The following is a 17,117-nucleotide window of genomic DNA, read 5'->3' as shown; positions in this document are numbered from 1 at the left end:
TAAGTCTCATTGCACATCGTCATTCATTTCATTCTGCTTGTTTATGGAACACGGTCATCGTACCCTGTCACAATTCTCAACATTTTCACACACAGAATAGAACAGAATTGTTGCTGGCTGCAAAGAGCTTCGTGACCTGAAGAAAATCGGACATTGATGGATATACGTAAATATGTCACTTCAATATAAACAAAACATGTAAAAAGTTCCATTACTGAATTGGTCGTTTTGAAGTCCAGTCTCCCTCAAATTCATCAAAATTGGCACAGATTTGACTTGACAAAAGTGCAAAGTTTGTTGATACAAAATCGGACTCGGTCTAAAAACTACACTGAAAAGGAGATTCAAAGAAAAGTTGCCAGGTGTGTCGTCTGGGACCGTGAGCACGAGACGAGGGAGGCAGAAAGCCGTCCGGCTGCCGCTCGCTTGTGCAGGAATGTTCCGTTAGGGCCGATGGAACCTGCGGAACAAATTGGACGCTTAAGATACATCAGTCATTTGGGGGGGGGAAAGTGTTCTTCAATGGCCCAAATCCGATAACAAAAAACATCAAGTTAGATATTTAGGCCTACAAATGAGGCCTTGTGATGTACTCGTTCACATATCTTCCACTTTGACTGTCATGTAAACTGACATTGGATCGTAATCCCTCGTTAAAATACAGGTCACATAAATGATGATGCGTGTCTACCTAAAACATAACCTGACACATTCTTTGACTTTCATCTCGTGCAATTTTTTCAGGCGCTAATGGATGTGGCAGACAAAATGTCAGTCCGATCCTTCAAAAGAGGTTTTTCAAAAAAGCCAACATTTTGCCAAAAAAAATCGATCCTCATAAGAATCGAGATTCTCGTTTAGTAAGCTTGAATAGCCGTTCTCCTCAAGTAGAACGCTAATTAGCATTAGCGAGTCAGACTGGAGTTGATCATGATGATTCTTTGCGCGTCTAGAAATTGAAGCAGAAATGATTGTCAATCAAATCATTTTGAATCGAAAATCGATTCCAAAATTGAATCGTATTATCAGATTTGACTTTGAACACGACACTAATCATCTGATGTTTTAAGTTAGTACCTGAAACGAAACGAAAAAAAGAAGCTGCAAATACCTGGTGAGATGACGACTGGACTCGTGCACATCCATCTCTGTGCTTTTAAACTCATTCAGCTCTTTCCTTATGGCAGCCTGAATGACAAACAAAAGTCAAGCCGATAAATAAAGCGTCCTCTCATGTAAATGTAAAGTTGTTGTCGTTGTGCAGAAACCTTGTCAGCAGCTGTCAGTCTGGTCCAGGGCTTATCGGCTCTCCTGTCGTAGTCCTGAGCCTCAGCAACTTCCACGTAGTCACTAAAGCGAATGAGGATCTTTGCTTCTCTCAGCTCTTCCACTGTGGGCCTCTGGCTGAGCTAGAGAACGGAACCACAAACGTAAACTAGAACCGACGGGCACATTTTTCTTTAGGATTCCATTTAACAGCTCTCGTCTTTAAAGGGGGCGGCCATTTTGCCTTGCTGTCGATTTGAAAATGGCATCACGGTGCTTAAGGGCTCAGGTAACGACTGTCACGGCTCACCTATTTTGTGGGTGTGGTCACGTGACGTTCACGAGCTTCAGCCCTTGGGCACTGTGATGTCATTGTCAGTCAACAGCAAGTGGCAAAATGGCCGCCTCCTGAGATGGATTTTGCTGCTTAATTCCCACAAACTCATTGGCCTCTGTGATTTTGATCATGCAACCAAAGAAGGTTTTGTGATGAAAAGTGTAAACTACTCGGTGCAACATGAGTAATACAAGAAAAAAAAAAACTGGCATCTTCAATGCATAATTTCACTTTATTTTAGTTTTGTGTAGTAGTTTTTTTTGGGGGTGCGGGGACAACCCAATGGGTCTTGGTTAAAATCATTTTTCATGCATATGACCGATGTTAAAATTGTACTAAAATCACACCAGTACAGTTTGCTGATCTCAGCATTTCGGCCTGAAACAAATTCACTTCACATTATTTCCTATGAAAGTTTTGAAATGACAACTATTTGGTAGTTAGCCACCATCAGATTATCTGCTTATTGTGTTCAACGCAATTCTGCCAGAGTGCAAAGCTTATTAATTGCTTGATAAAATAAACAGGAGCTAAAACGGTCACTTTTTTTTGTACAGTTAATAAGTTAAAATCGGAATCGAGGAATTGGTACAGCATAATAATAGCATAACTGAATACATCTGAAAGTGAAAGTCTATCTATGACAAAATATGAAAATCTTTTCCAAACCTACCTTTAATACAACGTCCAAATCGACTCAAGCCAAAGTGAACTCGAGTTGTCTTTTTTCTCTTAAAAAATGGCCCGATTACAAAACGAGGTGCTGTCATTTGCAACCATGTTTCTCGTTCCGTCGGAATAATTGAACTTATCAGTTTGCTGATCAAAGTCAGTCGTCTGCTGTCTTACTTTTTTGGATAAATGTCTCTTGATCTCCCTCTTCTCTTCCTGCTCCTCCTGATCGTTTCGAGCTAAAGGAGAGAAGAAGAAAAAAAAAGATGGATCTCGTAGGTGCTTTTTTGTCTTTTGTGTTCTGTTTTTAGCATGAAAAGTAACGTACGTTTCAGGATATTCCTCTGTTCCAGTTCTTCAGCGGTTGGGCGTTGACTCAACCGTCTGGTGGGGGGGGAAAAAGGTTTTCTTTTAGCGATTCATATAAGGAGCAGAGTGCGGTTTATGACACCAGTTTTGCTCTGTGTTTTAAAAGAACCGGACACTAATTCTGCAGAGAACAAATGAAAATGTACAAATGATATACTGCAATATGTAAAAAAAAAGAAAAAGAAAAAAAAAGATGCTCCTTACATTTTTGTCTTCAGTTGTTGGAATTGTATTCACAATCATCTGTCAGTTTGCATCTCAGCCTAAATTGTGCTGTACCGTCATTTCTCGTGAATAATATGCACCTCGGTCTTCCATTAATAATCATTTGAAATGTAAATGTGCCTTATTTTATTTCCCCCCCCCCCATACAATGTGAAAAATGTTTGCATTTTATTTTATTTTTATTTTTTATTTTTTTTTCTAAGAGTTCAGTATTGTTCATTCGGAAATGTCATCATCATTGCTCTTTTATTTTATTTTATTTATTTATTTATTTTTTATTTTATTTTTTTGTGTGTGTGGGTGTGTATGTGCGTGCGTGCGTGCGTGTATTTGTTAGCTCACCAGAAAACCTAATAGAAAAAATCTCATACCGTTCACCTAAACCGAACACCAGGAGACCCGAGGAAGGACCAAAGAAAACCAAGGAAGGTGAAATCCAGCACCGACCTGACACCCCCCACCAGAACTCCTCCCCAGCCCAAGAAACATCCAGACCCCAACAAATCCCAAAAAACATAAAATCAGGGAGGCCTCAAGAGACCAAAGGAGAGAAAATGTTTGCATTTTTTATCGACCCTTCTACAATATGGCGGACAATTTAGGCTAAAATTTTATTTTCCCAAAAATGCGTATTGATCATGTGAAATGACGGCTCTTCTTAAATTGAGATTTCTTTTTAGGCTGCAAATCGCATTTTACTGCGTGTGGGTGAGTACACGAGTGCTGGCGTCATCTCCACCTTGTGAGCTTGGTCGCCGTTTGTTGTCGCGACTCAAGTCTCTCCTGGTCGGACTGCAGCGGCAGAATGTTCTTCTCCTCCAGCTCCCTCTTGGATGGACGGTTACCGATTTTAATGGCTAACGAGTCCTTCCGCAGCACCTTCAGCGCCAGCGTGCCTGCATTGACAATATCGTCCATCAACTTTTATTTAAGACGGAGAGAGATCCTCGCCAAACACCTACTTGTAAACAATGCTTCGTCATCATCATCATCATCGTCTTCCTCCTCCTCATCCTCTTCTTCTTCCTCTAATTCCTCGTCTTCTTCTTCATCATCATCATCGTCATCCCCATACATGACAGGTAGATCCTCGTAGTCCGTCTCATTGGGGAGATTTTCCTTGTCGTCACATTCCATCATCACCGCGGGAACGGCGCGCATCACAGAACTGTGACTGGTGGGAAAGGGCAGAGGTCGCGAGTGCTTGCTTATGGTTGCTATAAGTTGTGCGATAACAGTACGCTTTTATGGAAGAATTTAATGTAGCGTTTGTTTTAGGAATCACAGGACTCAAAATGTCAGTAAAGTAAAAGAAACAAAATTTCTGTACAATATTCTGTTATCTACGGCAGAAATGTGACGGAAAGACAACTATGAATCCATAATACGTCAGTCAAATGGTTTGGATCCTCACCTCTCGAACCTCTGCATGGTAAGGGCCAGGGTCTTGTTAAGCTCCTCAATGATTCGGCTGGGTGGATGAAGCGCAACAGGCAGCGTTCCGTACTGCAGCGAGTGCCCGCCGGCGGGGGCGGAGCACTTCTGGAAGGCCAGAAAAGGCGGCAAGGGTTCCGTGCACCCTGCTGGTACGGAGATCATGAGCTTCTTCGGAGGTAGAGGAGGAGATAACTTCACCGACATGCACGGCAACTTTACCGGGGTGCCATCTGTACAATAGACAAAAGGAATATGTAGCTTGTTAAAGGCCTAACCTCACCTGGCGAACGTACCTGTGTTGTGGTTTGTTATCCTGGTGAAGGGTTTGGGTGGTAGTGCGGGAGGTTGCTTGTGTAACGTGGGAGGTCTTTGCAAAGTCGATCCAGTATCATCGCCTGGATACACAGAAGGCTTTTTTGTTGGGGGAGCCTGGTTCCGTTTTTGAGGGTGCTCCTGTTGACTCGGACCATCAGCCGGGTTCTCAAACTCGAGTAAACCTGTCGATAAAGCAAGTGTCCTCGTTAGCAAGGCCTTGGGTTTGAAGTTGGACTCCGAGTTTGCATGATCTTTGTGCTTTAAGCCTTGGATCACACTGAGCGGCGAGGGTAGCTAATGTTGATGTTTTTCATCAGGGTTCGTCCAAGGTCACAAAGATGCGACAAAAAAACGTTTGCGACCATTAATGCTGTCGGCAAATGTCCTTTGCGACCGTTTACAACCTTGAGCTACAGAACGATTGCTACGGAAAATAAACGGACAGTTGGACCGACCGCACGCGAGGCCTCAATGTTGCCTACCTCCAGTTGCAGCCGCTCCTTCCATCGGCTCGGTACCTTCAGACTGTGACAAGCTGCACCCAAGCGCCGGAGAACGGCCATTTTGCAGCTTCTCCTCCTCCCGCACAGATGACGATGAACCGTCTGCACGAGAGTACGACGTAATGATTGAATGAGACTCGGATTTATTTGGATTCAGATAAGAGACAGAAAAAGAAAAAAAATGACGGCCTTACTGTATCTTGTATTGCATTAAGGGAATATGAGCTAAATGTCATGTGTCCTGAATTATAATCACTTGTTAGAAATGAATAAATCTCACTAAATGCCAAAGACGTATTTTTATGTCTTTTAAGAATTCCAGGTACATATTTCTATCCATCCATTATCTGAACCGCTTATTTTATTTTTATTTATTTTTTTTATGTGCGTGCGTGCGTGTATTTGTTAGCTCACCAAAAACCTATTAGAAAAAATCCCATACTGTTTACCTAAACCGAACACCGCCGTCAGGAGACCCGAGGGGACCAAAGAAACCGCTTATTTTTTAAAATGTCTTCACATTCACGTGGCAGGGTAAAGGAAGGGCCTGACAATGTCTGCCGTTCAACGAGAAATTCGAAGACCCACCTTTCTCATAAACTTCCTTCAGAACGCCTTTCTTGATCAGCTCCTCTCTGCTCTGCCTCGTCGACATTTTTCTCTCCAGCACTGAGAGATAAAGATAGCGCACTCGTAAGTACACATCGTTAAGTGTATTGATATCTTCATTCTGCTTCGTTCTTCAGTTACTTCGCGAGAACATTTCAGGCTGGACGGACAGCGCATGAAATTGTATATACAGTGAACTTTTTAAACAAATTTGAACACAAAACATTAACAAGCATAACGTATAGTGTTGCTGTATCTATTGTCTTGCATTTAGTGTGTCGTGCGTATACGGTACATGCTGTTAAAATGCATCCCGTATTGTTCTGTAAAGCCCGCCGTGTCTTTGTAAATTAATACATTGTGCTAACTTATAGAATGACGATGATGATAACCAAGTAGAGTGACACACTGCAAACGTGTTTTGGTCCTCACCAGCCGAGGTCTGCTTGAACTTTTCACTCTTCTTCTTTCTCCACTTCCAAGGTTTAAAGAGGCGGCCCAGGGTGGCAAATTTACTCCGCCGCCTAATTGGGGGGGTGTGCGTGCCAGGTACGAGTGAATCCGAGCGCATTGCTACCAGTCGTTCGACTTCTTCAGCTGCAACACAGAATGAGACAAGCAAAACGGTCTTCAACAAGAAAAGTAGCAATTTGAGGGGAGGTGAGTCGATATAAAACTGCTTATATTCAATTTGTTCCGACATTTAAATATAGACGCTATTTGTAGACGGACCTGTGCACGGTTTTGTCTGTAGTACCCAGAAGCTCGAGCATCCAGAGGGACCGATTCTACCAATCTGGTTTTGAGGTGCATGTTGTCCTCGCCGGTCAATTCCAGCACTACCCTGACGGATCGATTCTACAAAATTGCGTCATCAGACCAACGTGGACCATCAACCTGCGGCTCATTGTGTAAAAAGTAGCAGACGATCTTTGCTTGGATCGCATCGGTCTGTTATTCAGCCAACAAAAGATCTTTCATTGTAAACCTGCCGTGCAGTTTGCCATTTAAGGACCCGAGATTGTTTTTTTAGATACCGTACATTGGGCCCAATTTTTGTAGAGTATCTTTGCGGGGCAAGTCTAGTCTGCCGTGTTTGGGACCATGTCGGGCTTCGCTTGGCGTTCCAGCAGCCGGCACGCATCTCCCAATCTGGTGACACGAAAATGTATAAAAGTAGGTCCTAAGTGGTGGCGCCGGTAGTGTAACATGATTTTGGTGGATTTGGTCAATGTGTATGCGGCCGTGTGGTGACTGTCATCGTATTTCATACAGATGGCAACTGTGTGGTACAATCCCTCTGAATCACTGAACGAATTATTATCGTTATCACCTTGAAATTGTTTTAATAGCATCCCCCTTGGCTGCATGTCACAAATGCACGATGGATCTCATGTACGGACCTCAGCGAGTCTGTTTTCGCAATGTCAACACTGTGTACGCGTCCACAGCCTTGATTTGAATGGTAATAAGGAGAGAGCTGCTTCAATTGGCCGTGAGTCGGCTGCGTTCCAAACCATGGTCGATGAGAAGACTGATGTTGTTGTTGACAGTTACTATGCCGTTACATTACCATGAGTACTATATGTAAGTGTAGCGGGGTTGATCATAACTAGCTTTCTTGGTAGCGGTGGTTTACTTGAAAGTGACAATAAGAGGGGCTAAAGGTTTAGCTGCACGAACACGTGATGTTGTGGCTACAAATACACAGAAGTGTGGCTCGGAGATTTAAATGCTTTTTAGCCACATTGGCTAAGAGGTTTGGCGACCCAGTGCCAACCTTTTGTAAGCTTTCATTACAAAACAAATGTTCATTCACCAGCTCAGTAGCCGCAGTCAACAACAGCATTCAACCCCCAACTCTGCACTCTCTGACCCACTTCCCCTTCCGGACTGCTCTAGTCCGCCGAGTTTTGCGGTCAGCCAGTGTCGCACCCTGATGTGACCAAACAAACGTTCCCTCGAAAAACAAAACACGACATTCCCTCGGTGAATACACCAGATGAATGGGAAATGAGTCACATATTCAACTCGGTTTGTAAACAACTCTGTTATCCTGGCTTGAATGAATTGTACTTCGATCCATCGGAGTGTGATGTGACACGTCCTGCAAACACAATCGGGGTCTCCTAGTCTCCTCGAACCCTGGTTCTCAACCGCGGCCCTCGAGTAGCCCTATCCAGCGCGTTTTCCATATCTCCCACAGCCAACACAGGTGTTTCAATTGATAAGCTAATCAGCAAGCTGCATGAAGCCTGATAACGATCCTCAGCTGTGTCGGCTGAGGGAGACATGGAGAACAGGCTGGATTGGGGTACTCGAGGACCGCGGTTGAGAACCGGTGTCCTAGAACATGGACACAAGTGTTGATCAGTTTTCCCAAGACCGAGCCGATATCGGTTCATGTCTTGTTTCGCTTAACACATCTTGAAAATATGTCTGCTCCATAGTAGCTCCGCCCCTCGGCAGCAACCAGCCTTTTGTGGTTCGATGCTGCTGATTTTACTGGAAGTTAGGTTGAGGAAGGCTGGATTCCATTTTTTAACCGACCCTCTAAACTGATAGGCGGATGTGCTTACCAAATCAGCCAACATTCTGCCACAAAGCAACAAAAAACAAAACAAAAGGTACCCTACTTCTTTTATTTGGATTCATCTGCTCCCCCAACACACACACACACACACACACACACACACACACACACACACACACACACACACACACACACACACACACACACACACACACACACACACACACACACTTTCACATCCATTGAGCTTCAAAACGAATCCCTTTCCTCACGGAGTGGCCTCAGCGTGTGTTTGATCAATACAAAAGGACATAACAGCAGCATTTGTGTGAGCGTGAACGTGCGAATGAGAGTCGGCCTTTCTCGATGAGTCACTCTCAACATCTCCTTCCTGTCTCCATGGGTTCTATTCTGTCCGCTTCCATACAGGCAGTGACCTTATGGGAACAATCATCATAAAACAGCTCTTAGCATGTAGCGTACATGTTTGCAAAATTCAAGCGACCCCCCCCCCCCCCCCCCACACGGCTAATATGTCCAAAAATACACCACAACGGGTCAGGCTTAAAGTAAGTCCACTAACAAATTTTCAAATCAAAGCTTTCAAGCAAGCTGCAAAAGATGGAGTAAGACATGTAATAAAAGTCCAAAATGATGTTACTGTGAACATCCATCAGAAATGCGTTGACTTGCATATAGACTAAAAACATTTGGAGTGGATACAGTATACAAAGCTCAAGAGTGACACAGAAAATGTTGAGAAAAGCGAACAACTGCATCAGATGTGGTTGAGAACACGGGTCCCCAAGACCCTAACCACCCGTTACAACTTTGTTTTTTGTTTTTGTAGCAGAGCATATATTCTCCAAATATGGAACCTGAGGGCTGAATGTTCTGCCTGAGGATTTTCTGGCACAGACCACAATTGATGGCTCTGTCAATCACAGCAAGTCGCCCGGGTCCTGAAGGAGCAAAGCGACCCCACATCACTATCACACCATCACACTACCAGCACTATGTTTGACTTGGTATGATGTTTTTTTTCTTTCTTTTGGCTCATCAGTGTAGAAAACTCACCAAAGTCTTGAGAATCATTCAGATGTTTGTCAGTTTATTTTTGTCCTCTTTATATTATGAATATTTGGACTACACATAAAAACTGTACACATCAGATCTAAACTACAAGAGTGGGATGTTTTTTTTTTGTGTGTTAAAAACATAATCTACAATAAAATAGGTGTGGGGAGGGCTTGACTGGTTAAAAAAATTATAATACTGTATATAATGAGACCATAGCAAATTGGAGGAAGGTCCAAAGCAGATGAAAGGGGGGAGAATATCTTCTGTACATTTTGGTCATGTGAGAATCATGCAGCTGCAGCTTGCCTGTGCTCAGCTTCAGCAAACAGCAGGGGCAGCACTTTTCACCTCCCCTTTCTTCAACCATGCTTAACAAACTCAAATCAAGCCTCGCCTACTGGCAGGAAGTGGTACTGTGATTGGTGAGGAACATGGTTGAGGACCTACAAATGTACCCTTCCCAATATTTGTTTCTAAAAACAACAATACGGTAGCTTATATGTATCCACCTGACATAGCATAAATGCAGATGCAAGAAAAGGTGGCATGGAGCCATGAAGTAGTCGTCAAAGCGCGCCATGTGATTAGGATTTGTCTTCTTTTTCTTTTCTTTTTCCTGGGGGAGGGTTGAGTGCAACTCTGATGCGGTGGCGCAAGAGGGGGAGAAGCCGTCATTATGTGGAGGATCATGATCGCCAAATCCAGATAGTAGCTTTGATATATTTTCGTTTCAGCACCACAGGACACTGAACAGCTGACAAGAGCCCAATTTTCGAGATGCATATATAGCAAGAAAACAACATTTCAGCTGCACAGCCTTTGCGTATCGTCGTGGCCATGGCAACAAAGAAAAACTCACTGTGTCAAGCACAGCATTAAATTAGCACCATTTGACATGTATGCCTTTTTTCCTCCCAGTTCACACGTGACGACAGTGAAGCGTCACTTTCGACACCGCGCGGTTTGCGGTCCTTTTTTTTTTATTTGAGATAATTACCTAACCGGGATTTGATCTCCCGGAATGCATTAAAAATCAAAGCACCCTATTTGGGAAGCTTCCCTCGCTCGTCTCACAGTGCATGAGTCACTGTGAGCTTCGTATCCTCCAACGTGCAGCGAGCGGAGCATCATGGGTACGGTCAGAACCTGCATCATGAAACCCCAGAGTCATAAGGGATGTCTCGGGGCTGTCTCGCGACGAGGACGCGTTTTTACTATGTCCCCAAGAGGATGTAGGTGTAAAAACAAGATGGTCTGCCTTCTGGCCTAATTCAATGTTACCTGTCTCCAGGTGCAAAGAGATCCTCGCTTCATTGATGTAAGGCGTGTCACTCTTGGAACGGACCCTCCGGATCGGTCTGCGGTCCTCCTGCTGCTCCGGAGCCGGAGCCGCCGCCATGTCCAGGGCCTGCCAGTGGCCAGCCGGGCGACGTCCACAGGCGACCGGCGTGACGAGACTCGGAGCCGCCGCAGCCACTCGAGCGCTCACCCCGACAGACAGTGCGCGAGTGGGCGGGCTATTGTAAGGCTGACGGCGCGGAGGAGGGGGGGGGGGGATTGTGAGTCTTCGGTCTGTGCTGTCTCTCTGCAAAGTGACGCCGGGCTTCACCTGCTTCCTGCTCGTCTTCCTTCACTGGAAAGTCAAAATTGTCTGTTCTTTAAGGTGAGGTGTGATGTATCCTATCGTATGGATGAAATTGGCTTCCAAACAAGAGGATGGCAATAATCATATAGAACAGTACCTGGTTCTCAAACCTTTCACCACCTCAGAAAATAATTAATGGCCAACATTAAAATGCAGTAGCGACATATCCTCATCAAAAACAAGGCAAAGGTTTTGTCTATCAACAAAATATTTAATATACAAGCCACTGGAACATTTATTCAGATTTTCAGCATTAACACGGCATTATTAGGGAGGGTTTGCAGTTTAAGCAGCCTCTTATTTTATTTTAAAAGCCATAGGCTAAATACAGTATGTGAGTCACTATCGTAATGGGCACAATAACATAATACTAGTACATACCATACCATAAACTACTCTACACATATTTAGTTGTTCTGAATTTTCACTATTTTGACGTGACCACAGTGGAATTTACTGTAAAATAAAAAATACTGTGCTTGCGCCAGAAATTTGCAGTAGATGGTATGAGTGCGCGGCGGCACGGTGGCTGACTGGTTAGCACGCCCGCCTCCCAGTGCAAAGGTTGTGAGATCAAGTCCGGGCTTTGGCCTTCCTGGGTGGAGTTTGCATGTTCTCCCCGTGCTTGCGTGGGTTTTCTCCGGGTACTCCGGTTTCCTCCCACATTCCAAAAACATGCATGGCAGGTGAATTGGACACTCCAAATTGTCCGTAGGTGCGATTGTGAGTGTGGTTGTTCGTCTCTGTGTGCCCTGCGATTGGCTGGCAACCAGTTCAGGGTGTGTACCCCGCCTACTGCCCGAAGCCAGCTGGGATAGGCTCCAGCAACCCCGCGACCCTTGTGAGGACAAGCGGTACAGAAAATGGATGGATGGATGGATGGTATGAGTGCGCCCTCTGCTGGTATATTTTTCATGTGTTCCTCATTATCAGGTATCCTTTATGATTTCCGCTTTATCGTTATCTGTACATCATGTAATCGTTTTCTCTCTCTTGTTTTATATTGCATCGTGATTGTCATTTGAAGATACAGCTATTTATATTTAAAAGTAAACACTTTTAATTAAGTGTAAATAATGAAACGTGCGGAAGTGGCTGACATCCGGAAGCGGAAGTGAGGCCGGCTTCATTGTCACATTTTGGCAGGTAGTGGAGAACTTTAAAGTTACTCAGTCAGGCTTGCAAACCAACTTGGAAATGTGTAACTGTAGGTACACACGTCGTTACAGTTACTTTATTTAGATGTCGCTTTGGAACCATAGCTACTGTGAGAAACGGTGTTAGTTTGCTTTTTAAGTAAACAAACAGCTACTAGCCTAGCTACTAGTAATAGCATAATGTTCACCAGTCTACATGAGCATGTTCGAGGTTAGGAGAAATATTTTATTACCTTCAACCTGTGCTTACGTACAATGCCGGTCTGAAGACAGTTTAACCTCTATCACTTTGTCATTAATTTGAAATTGACACTTAATGGAATGGTGTTAACATAATGTGTTTTGTTGTGGCATTTGGTGGTGATGTGGAACGTATACATTGAGATAATAAACAAGCAATAAACAACATTTATATATCTGAATGTGTCAATCATAATTGTACTGTCATTGTAAACTATTAAAGTTTAATGTAATGCTGAATCTCATAAGATCATGCATCTAATAAGCTGCCTGGTGAGAGTAATATGCATCAGTCAAAGCGACAAAGCCCAATTATTGTGTGAAAATAAGATGTGATGACTCCAAGCCTTCGCACACACAAAAGGCATTAAAGCTGTGCTTTAACTTCATCTTTAGTCATCGAAACCCGATGATTGTACGCCAGCTGACCTCGAGAGGCCTGATAAACTTTCATGCTCTCCTGAGGAAACGTCGGGACAGCCAAAGTATGACCAGACCCAGTTCAGGTAAGAGCACCTGTCACACATTCACATTCTCTTCAAATAGAGAACGGATGAGAATTCATTGGCACTGTTGGGAATGCATTTTCTTGCACAGACCTGGCAGCATTTAGGGAGATCTTCTCCAAGGCCTCCAATATAGCCATTCTCACCGGAGCAGGGGTGAGTGCAGAGAGCGGAGTCCCCACCTTTAGAGGGGCAGGGGGCTACTGGAGAAAGTGGCAAGCTCAGGTATGCGTTCTCGTCATTTCTTAAAATACGAATTATCAATTTATTGCACGTCATCATTTGGCTTGCAAAGCGTGATGTATTTCAATGCATGGAATGTACAAGGAAAAACATGTTTCAGACACATTGTCTGATGTGGTCACTGTCGCTGATTTTGTAGTAATTAGACATTTGTGAATGCTGAATGAAAAAAAAATTGGTTGCATGTGGAATGGGAATAAATGTGCAATTAAAATAAGTAAATATATATATATTTGGGATGTGGACATTTTTGGCTTGTTGAAAATCGTTCCCAAGGTGAATTGAATGAGCTGACCATTTAGAATTTCAGATTGAAACAATACGAATCTGTTAATGTTGAATGTCCCAATAGGAATGAATGGGGAATTATTGGTTGAAATGAATGAATTCTGGGAAAACGATGAATATTTGTTATGAGAAAAATAATACCCTGCATGGCGGGAATTCTTGGAATATGTTAAAATTTGAATGATGTGAATCAAATAAATGATGTAGAAGTAGATGCATGTGAAAATAATGGGCGCAAGAAAAATAGGAATAACGGGAGAATGTTTTTAGCATTCATACAATTAAAATGAAAGACAGTAAGATTTTTAAATACAATAATGGCACACTACTAAGAATGGATCTTTTTTCTTCTTCTTTTTTTTTTTTTTTTACTGTATTTTACAATGTAGTGGTTAAGCTCTCTTAATGCATCCATCTATTATTTCTTTACCGCTTATATGACTGTAGCGCGACACTACGGGGCTCGGAGCAGGGGTACGCTTGTGTTATGATGAATTTTGCTACCGTGCCTCTTTAGGACCTTGCCACTCCTGAGGCCTTCTCCAGAAACCCGTCTCGTGTTTGGGAGTTCTACCACTACCGTCGCGAAGTCATGCTTACGAAAAATCCGAATCCTGCTCACCTGGCCATCGCCCAGTGTGAGGAGCGTCTGGCCAGGCATGGCCGTGGAATCACTGTCATCACTCAGAACATTGATGAACTTCACCGCCGGGCCGGATCAAAAAATATACTTGAAATTCATGGTAAATGCTGTCATTTAACAACTTATTGGATTTTTTGCCTTTGAGGACTGAATATATAAGTGGAACAGCAAACGGTTCGTTAGCATAGTTTGGTATGCTAGTGCTATTGTTACTTTATGCTTTTGTATAGCTTGGCTGAGGTTTCAGCAATGAGCAAGCTGCAATTAGTGAAAATGTTTTAGTAAATGCTTGCTAGAATCTTGTAAGTTGCCACGTGATTAATTCACGATATTCCGCAACATTTCAGGTAGCAAGAACTTTTCTACTTTTGAATGTGATCCTACCAGAATAGTTTCAATCTAGTAGATCATTTTAACAAAACATTTTGCTTGAATTACAAATTGTTTGACATTTGTGCTTCCACTATGATGTCATTAATAACCTGTCCATGCGTTTTCCGTTTTTCACTATTTTGTCTCCTCTCTCTATTATTTAAATCCAGGAAGTCTGTTTAAAACCCGTTGCATGAGTTGTGGTCATGAAGCGGCCAATTACAACAGCCCCATTTGTGCTGCTCTGGAGGGCAGAGGGTAAATAAATGAGTTTGTAAACTTTGATGGACATTGTTTTTAACTTTTACATAACAGCACTGCATTGGAGAAAGCAGGCTGATTAAGATGTCTCATTTGCAGAGGTGGCAAATCCAGGTCCAGAAAGTAAAATCCCTGCCACAGTTTGGCTTTAGACATTAATGCTAGCTCGCTAGCTCCCTAGCAGGTAAACGAGCACCATGGGAGAGCTAGCTAACTATCTAGCTAACTAGTTAGCACCTGGGACTAAAGCCAAACTGGTGGCGGGGTTTTTACTTTCTGGACCTGGATTTGCCACCGGTGCTCACTTGAAAATGAAAACTAAAATTGTCAACATCATTTGAAATGACAATACTATTATCTTGCAACTTTTGCAGCATTTTGTATTCACGTCTTAATCGTGGTGTAATTCTATTTTCTAATTTAGTGAAAATATTGGTCAGTCTCAGTGCTTGAATTTGTACAGGCAGCAAATTTGCTTTGATGTATGAAAGTTCTTTACAAAGTGACGTCCTGTTGATGCTTAAGCGCTGGTACCAAATTGCTTCCTCAGAGCTCCAGATCCAGAAACACAGGATGCTCAGATCCCCGTCCAGGACCTCCCCAGGTAGGAAGCCTCGCCGTCTGTTTGTTTGCTTTCTGTCTTGTCTTGAGTGTGAGAGTGTGAATGTTTTTTCAGGTGTGAGCAAGCAGGGTGTTCGGGTCTTCTGAGACCGGCTGTCGTTTGGTTTGGGGAGGCTCTTGATTCGGACACTCTGATTCGAGCAGAGAAAGTGCTTGACAACTGTGACCTTTGCTTAGTGGTGAGTGAGTTTATGCTAACATTTTAAAGCGTTTACAAGTACTGTATTTTCATTTGTCTGGGGACAAATGTTTGTCAAACTATGCTAAGGTTCAAGAATTATACCCTTTTTGGTAGAGCTGAACAATTTTGACAGATACAGTCATCTAATTGTGAGGGTTTTTTTTTTGTCATCAATAGCAAAAATGTTTTAGTCAACACAAGCAATAAATCAATCTGTATTACAATAAAGAATATCAGATACACTAATCCTGTTATTGGTATGATGAAAATGTTGACCACATAGGTTGGCACTTCGTCTGTGGTGTATCCAGCAGCCATGTTTGCGCCTCAAGTGGCCGCGAGAGGCGTACCCGTGGCCGAGTTCAACATGGAAAACACACCGGCCACAATGCGCTTCAAGTGGGTTGCCGCCGCCTTTTTAGATTTTTAAGATTCAAACTTATTGTTCTTGACTCTTTTGACAACTTTTTTTTTTTTTTTTACTTTTTAGGTTTCACTTTCATGGCCCTTGTGGGACGACCTTGCCCCCTGCATTAAGTCCCCATGCAGATGAAAAACAATGAAATGTATACACAGAAACAACTGCTACAATGCTGGATGATAACTACGAAGAAGACTTTGGTACAGTTCGTCATTAATTATTTGTTCCTGAGTGCAGAGGTTGTCAAAAACGTAAACACTACACACCAACTTTTTTTTTTTGGTTCTGTTTGTACATATGTATGTAGATGTACCAAATACAGTATTTATCAGTAAAAGTATTTGGCCAGTTTCCCATAGACTTTCTATTGGATTTTGGCCAAATACTTTACGTGAGTCCCTTGCCTGTTAAGCATTTGGCAGTAGGGGGCAGTGTTAAGACGCTTTTGTATGAATCCCTCCAGTAAAGATTATAGACAAATTGTATGAGTGTTGTATGTTGTTACAGCATATGCACTGATGAAAACTGCCGGTACTACAGTTGAATAAGTACTGCCGTGCTTATTGCGACATTTTCATAGACATGTACGGTATTTGCAAACGTAAATTAAAGAATACAAAAACAAACATGTTCTTATCAATGTAAGACTTTTCCTTGTTTTCTGTGTGGCGTTCGACGATAAGATCTGTTTTGGTTGGAGATTAGCTTGTGCATGACATTTGTAAAGGCTTTCTGTCCATTATTTTCATGTCAGGCTGTTCTGATTTCTCATGTCAGTTTGGGCCCGTCATCTTATCTTTGCTCTTTCTCGGGTCGTCCTCTCGCATCATAGCATCACTTTCCCTCCAATCGTATGTTTTTGACACGCCATCTTATTGCCTCCCGAGCATTGCCGCCATCACCTGCTCATTAGAGAGGAGATGATGGTCCGACGGTCCCTCGTGACTGCGCTCCGAAAATAACGCAGCCAATTTCCCGCCTGTTCAGCCATGATTTCATGCCAATCTGAGTTGTATTGGCCAGATTGCCAGGGCAGTCCAAGTCCAAAAGGGCAGAACAGAAAAGAAAAGAAAAGAAAAGCAAGGTTCAGGTACAATGTTAGTTCAGAGCATGTGTCACAAAATACTAGTAGAGATGTTCTGTGAGCAGGTTATAAGGGCATGTCCTTGCTTTAGTTGTAATTTGCGGCGCTT

The 17,117-nt window shown here is 43.0% G+C and overlaps 2 protein-coding genes across 5 annotated transcripts; one reads left to right on the top strand and one right to left on the bottom strand.

Moving 5' to 3' along the window:
• Positions 1 to 22: 22 nt before the first annotated feature.
• Positions 23 to 10,877, bottom strand: phactr1 (phosphatase and actin regulator 1). Its single transcript, XM_086088538.1, has 13 exons — positions 10,628 to 10,877; positions 6,166 to 6,330; positions 5,713 to 5,793; positions 5,104 to 5,226; positions 4,600 to 4,803; positions 4,284 to 4,536; positions 3,832 to 4,043; positions 3,609 to 3,765; positions 2,604 to 2,659; positions 2,453 to 2,514; positions 1,269 to 1,409; positions 1,112 to 1,188; positions 23 to 460 (listed from the first exon to the last, which is right to left on the bottom strand). Exons 1-13 carry the CDS (start codon positions 10,743 to 10,745, stop codon positions 445 to 447), a joined length of 1,665 nt encoding a protein of 554 aa, XP_085944664.1. The 5' UTR covers positions 10,746 to 10,877; the 3' UTR covers positions 23 to 444.
• A 41-nt stretch (positions 10,878 to 10,918) lies between these two features.
• LOC147166573 (NAD-dependent protein deacylase sirtuin-5A, mitochondrial-like) lies at positions 10,919 to 16,550 on the top strand. Of its 4 annotated transcripts, none has more exons than XM_086090182.1 (9): positions 10,919 to 11,009; positions 12,785 to 12,894; positions 12,986 to 13,119; positions 13,943 to 14,168; positions 14,611 to 14,698; positions 15,252 to 15,305; positions 15,378 to 15,501; positions 15,787 to 15,902; positions 15,994 to 16,550. In XM_086090182.1, the coding sequence occupies exons 2-9, from the start codon at positions 12,798 to 12,800 to the stop codon at positions 16,064 to 16,066; spliced, it is 912 nt and encodes a 303-aa protein (XP_085946308.1). In that variant the 5' UTR covers positions 10,919 to 11,009; positions 12,785 to 12,797; the 3' UTR covers positions 16,067 to 16,550. The 4 variants fall into 4 exon arrangements, with proteins under 4 accessions (XP_085946308.1, XP_085946307.1, XP_085946305.1 ...); XM_086090181.1 differs by lacking the exon at positions 10,919 to 11,009 and adding an exon at positions 11,026 to 12,359; XM_086090179.1 differs by lacking the exon at positions 10,919 to 11,009 and adding an exon at positions 11,027 to 12,137.
• Positions 16,551 to 17,117: the final 567 nt, after the last annotated feature.

Source organism: Leptonotus elevatus, chromosome 11, assembly GCF_054856555.1.
Source record: "Leptonotus elevatus isolate MCC_2025b chromosome 11, RoL_Lele_1.0, whole genome shotgun sequence".
Classification (NCBI taxonomy): Eukaryota; Metazoa; Chordata; class Actinopteri; order Syngnathiformes; family Syngnathidae; genus Leptonotus; species Leptonotus elevatus.
The sequence above is the reverse complement of the archived record's forward strand: the minus strand, read 5'-3'. Positions and strand labels throughout refer to the sequence as shown.

Coding starts and splice junctions, on each gene's coding strand:
- phactr1 (XM_086088538.1), bottom strand. CDS start 10,745: ATGGCGGCGGCTCCGGCTCCGGAGCAGCAGGAGGACCGCAGACCGATC. Junction 6,331..10,627: donor CTCTTTGCACCTGGAGACAG/GTAACATTGAAT, acceptor TCTGTGTTGCAG/CTGAAGAAGTCGAACGACTG. Junction 4,044..4,283: donor ACCATGCAGAGGTTCGAGAG/GTGAGGATCCAA, acceptor CTTTCCCACCAG/TCACAGTTCTGTGATGCGCG.
- LOC147166573 (XM_086090182.1), top strand. CDS start 12,798: ATGATTGTACGCCAGCTGACCTCGAGAGGCCTGATAAACTTTCATGCT. Junction 13,120..13,942: donor GGAGAAAGTGGCAAGCTCAG/GTATGCGTTCTC, acceptor GTGCCTCTTTAG/GACCTTGCCACTCCTGAGGC. Junction 15,306..15,377: donor CCCGTCCAGGACCTCCCCAG/GTAGGAAGCCTC, acceptor ATGTTTTTTCAG/GTGTGAGCAAGCAGGGTGTT.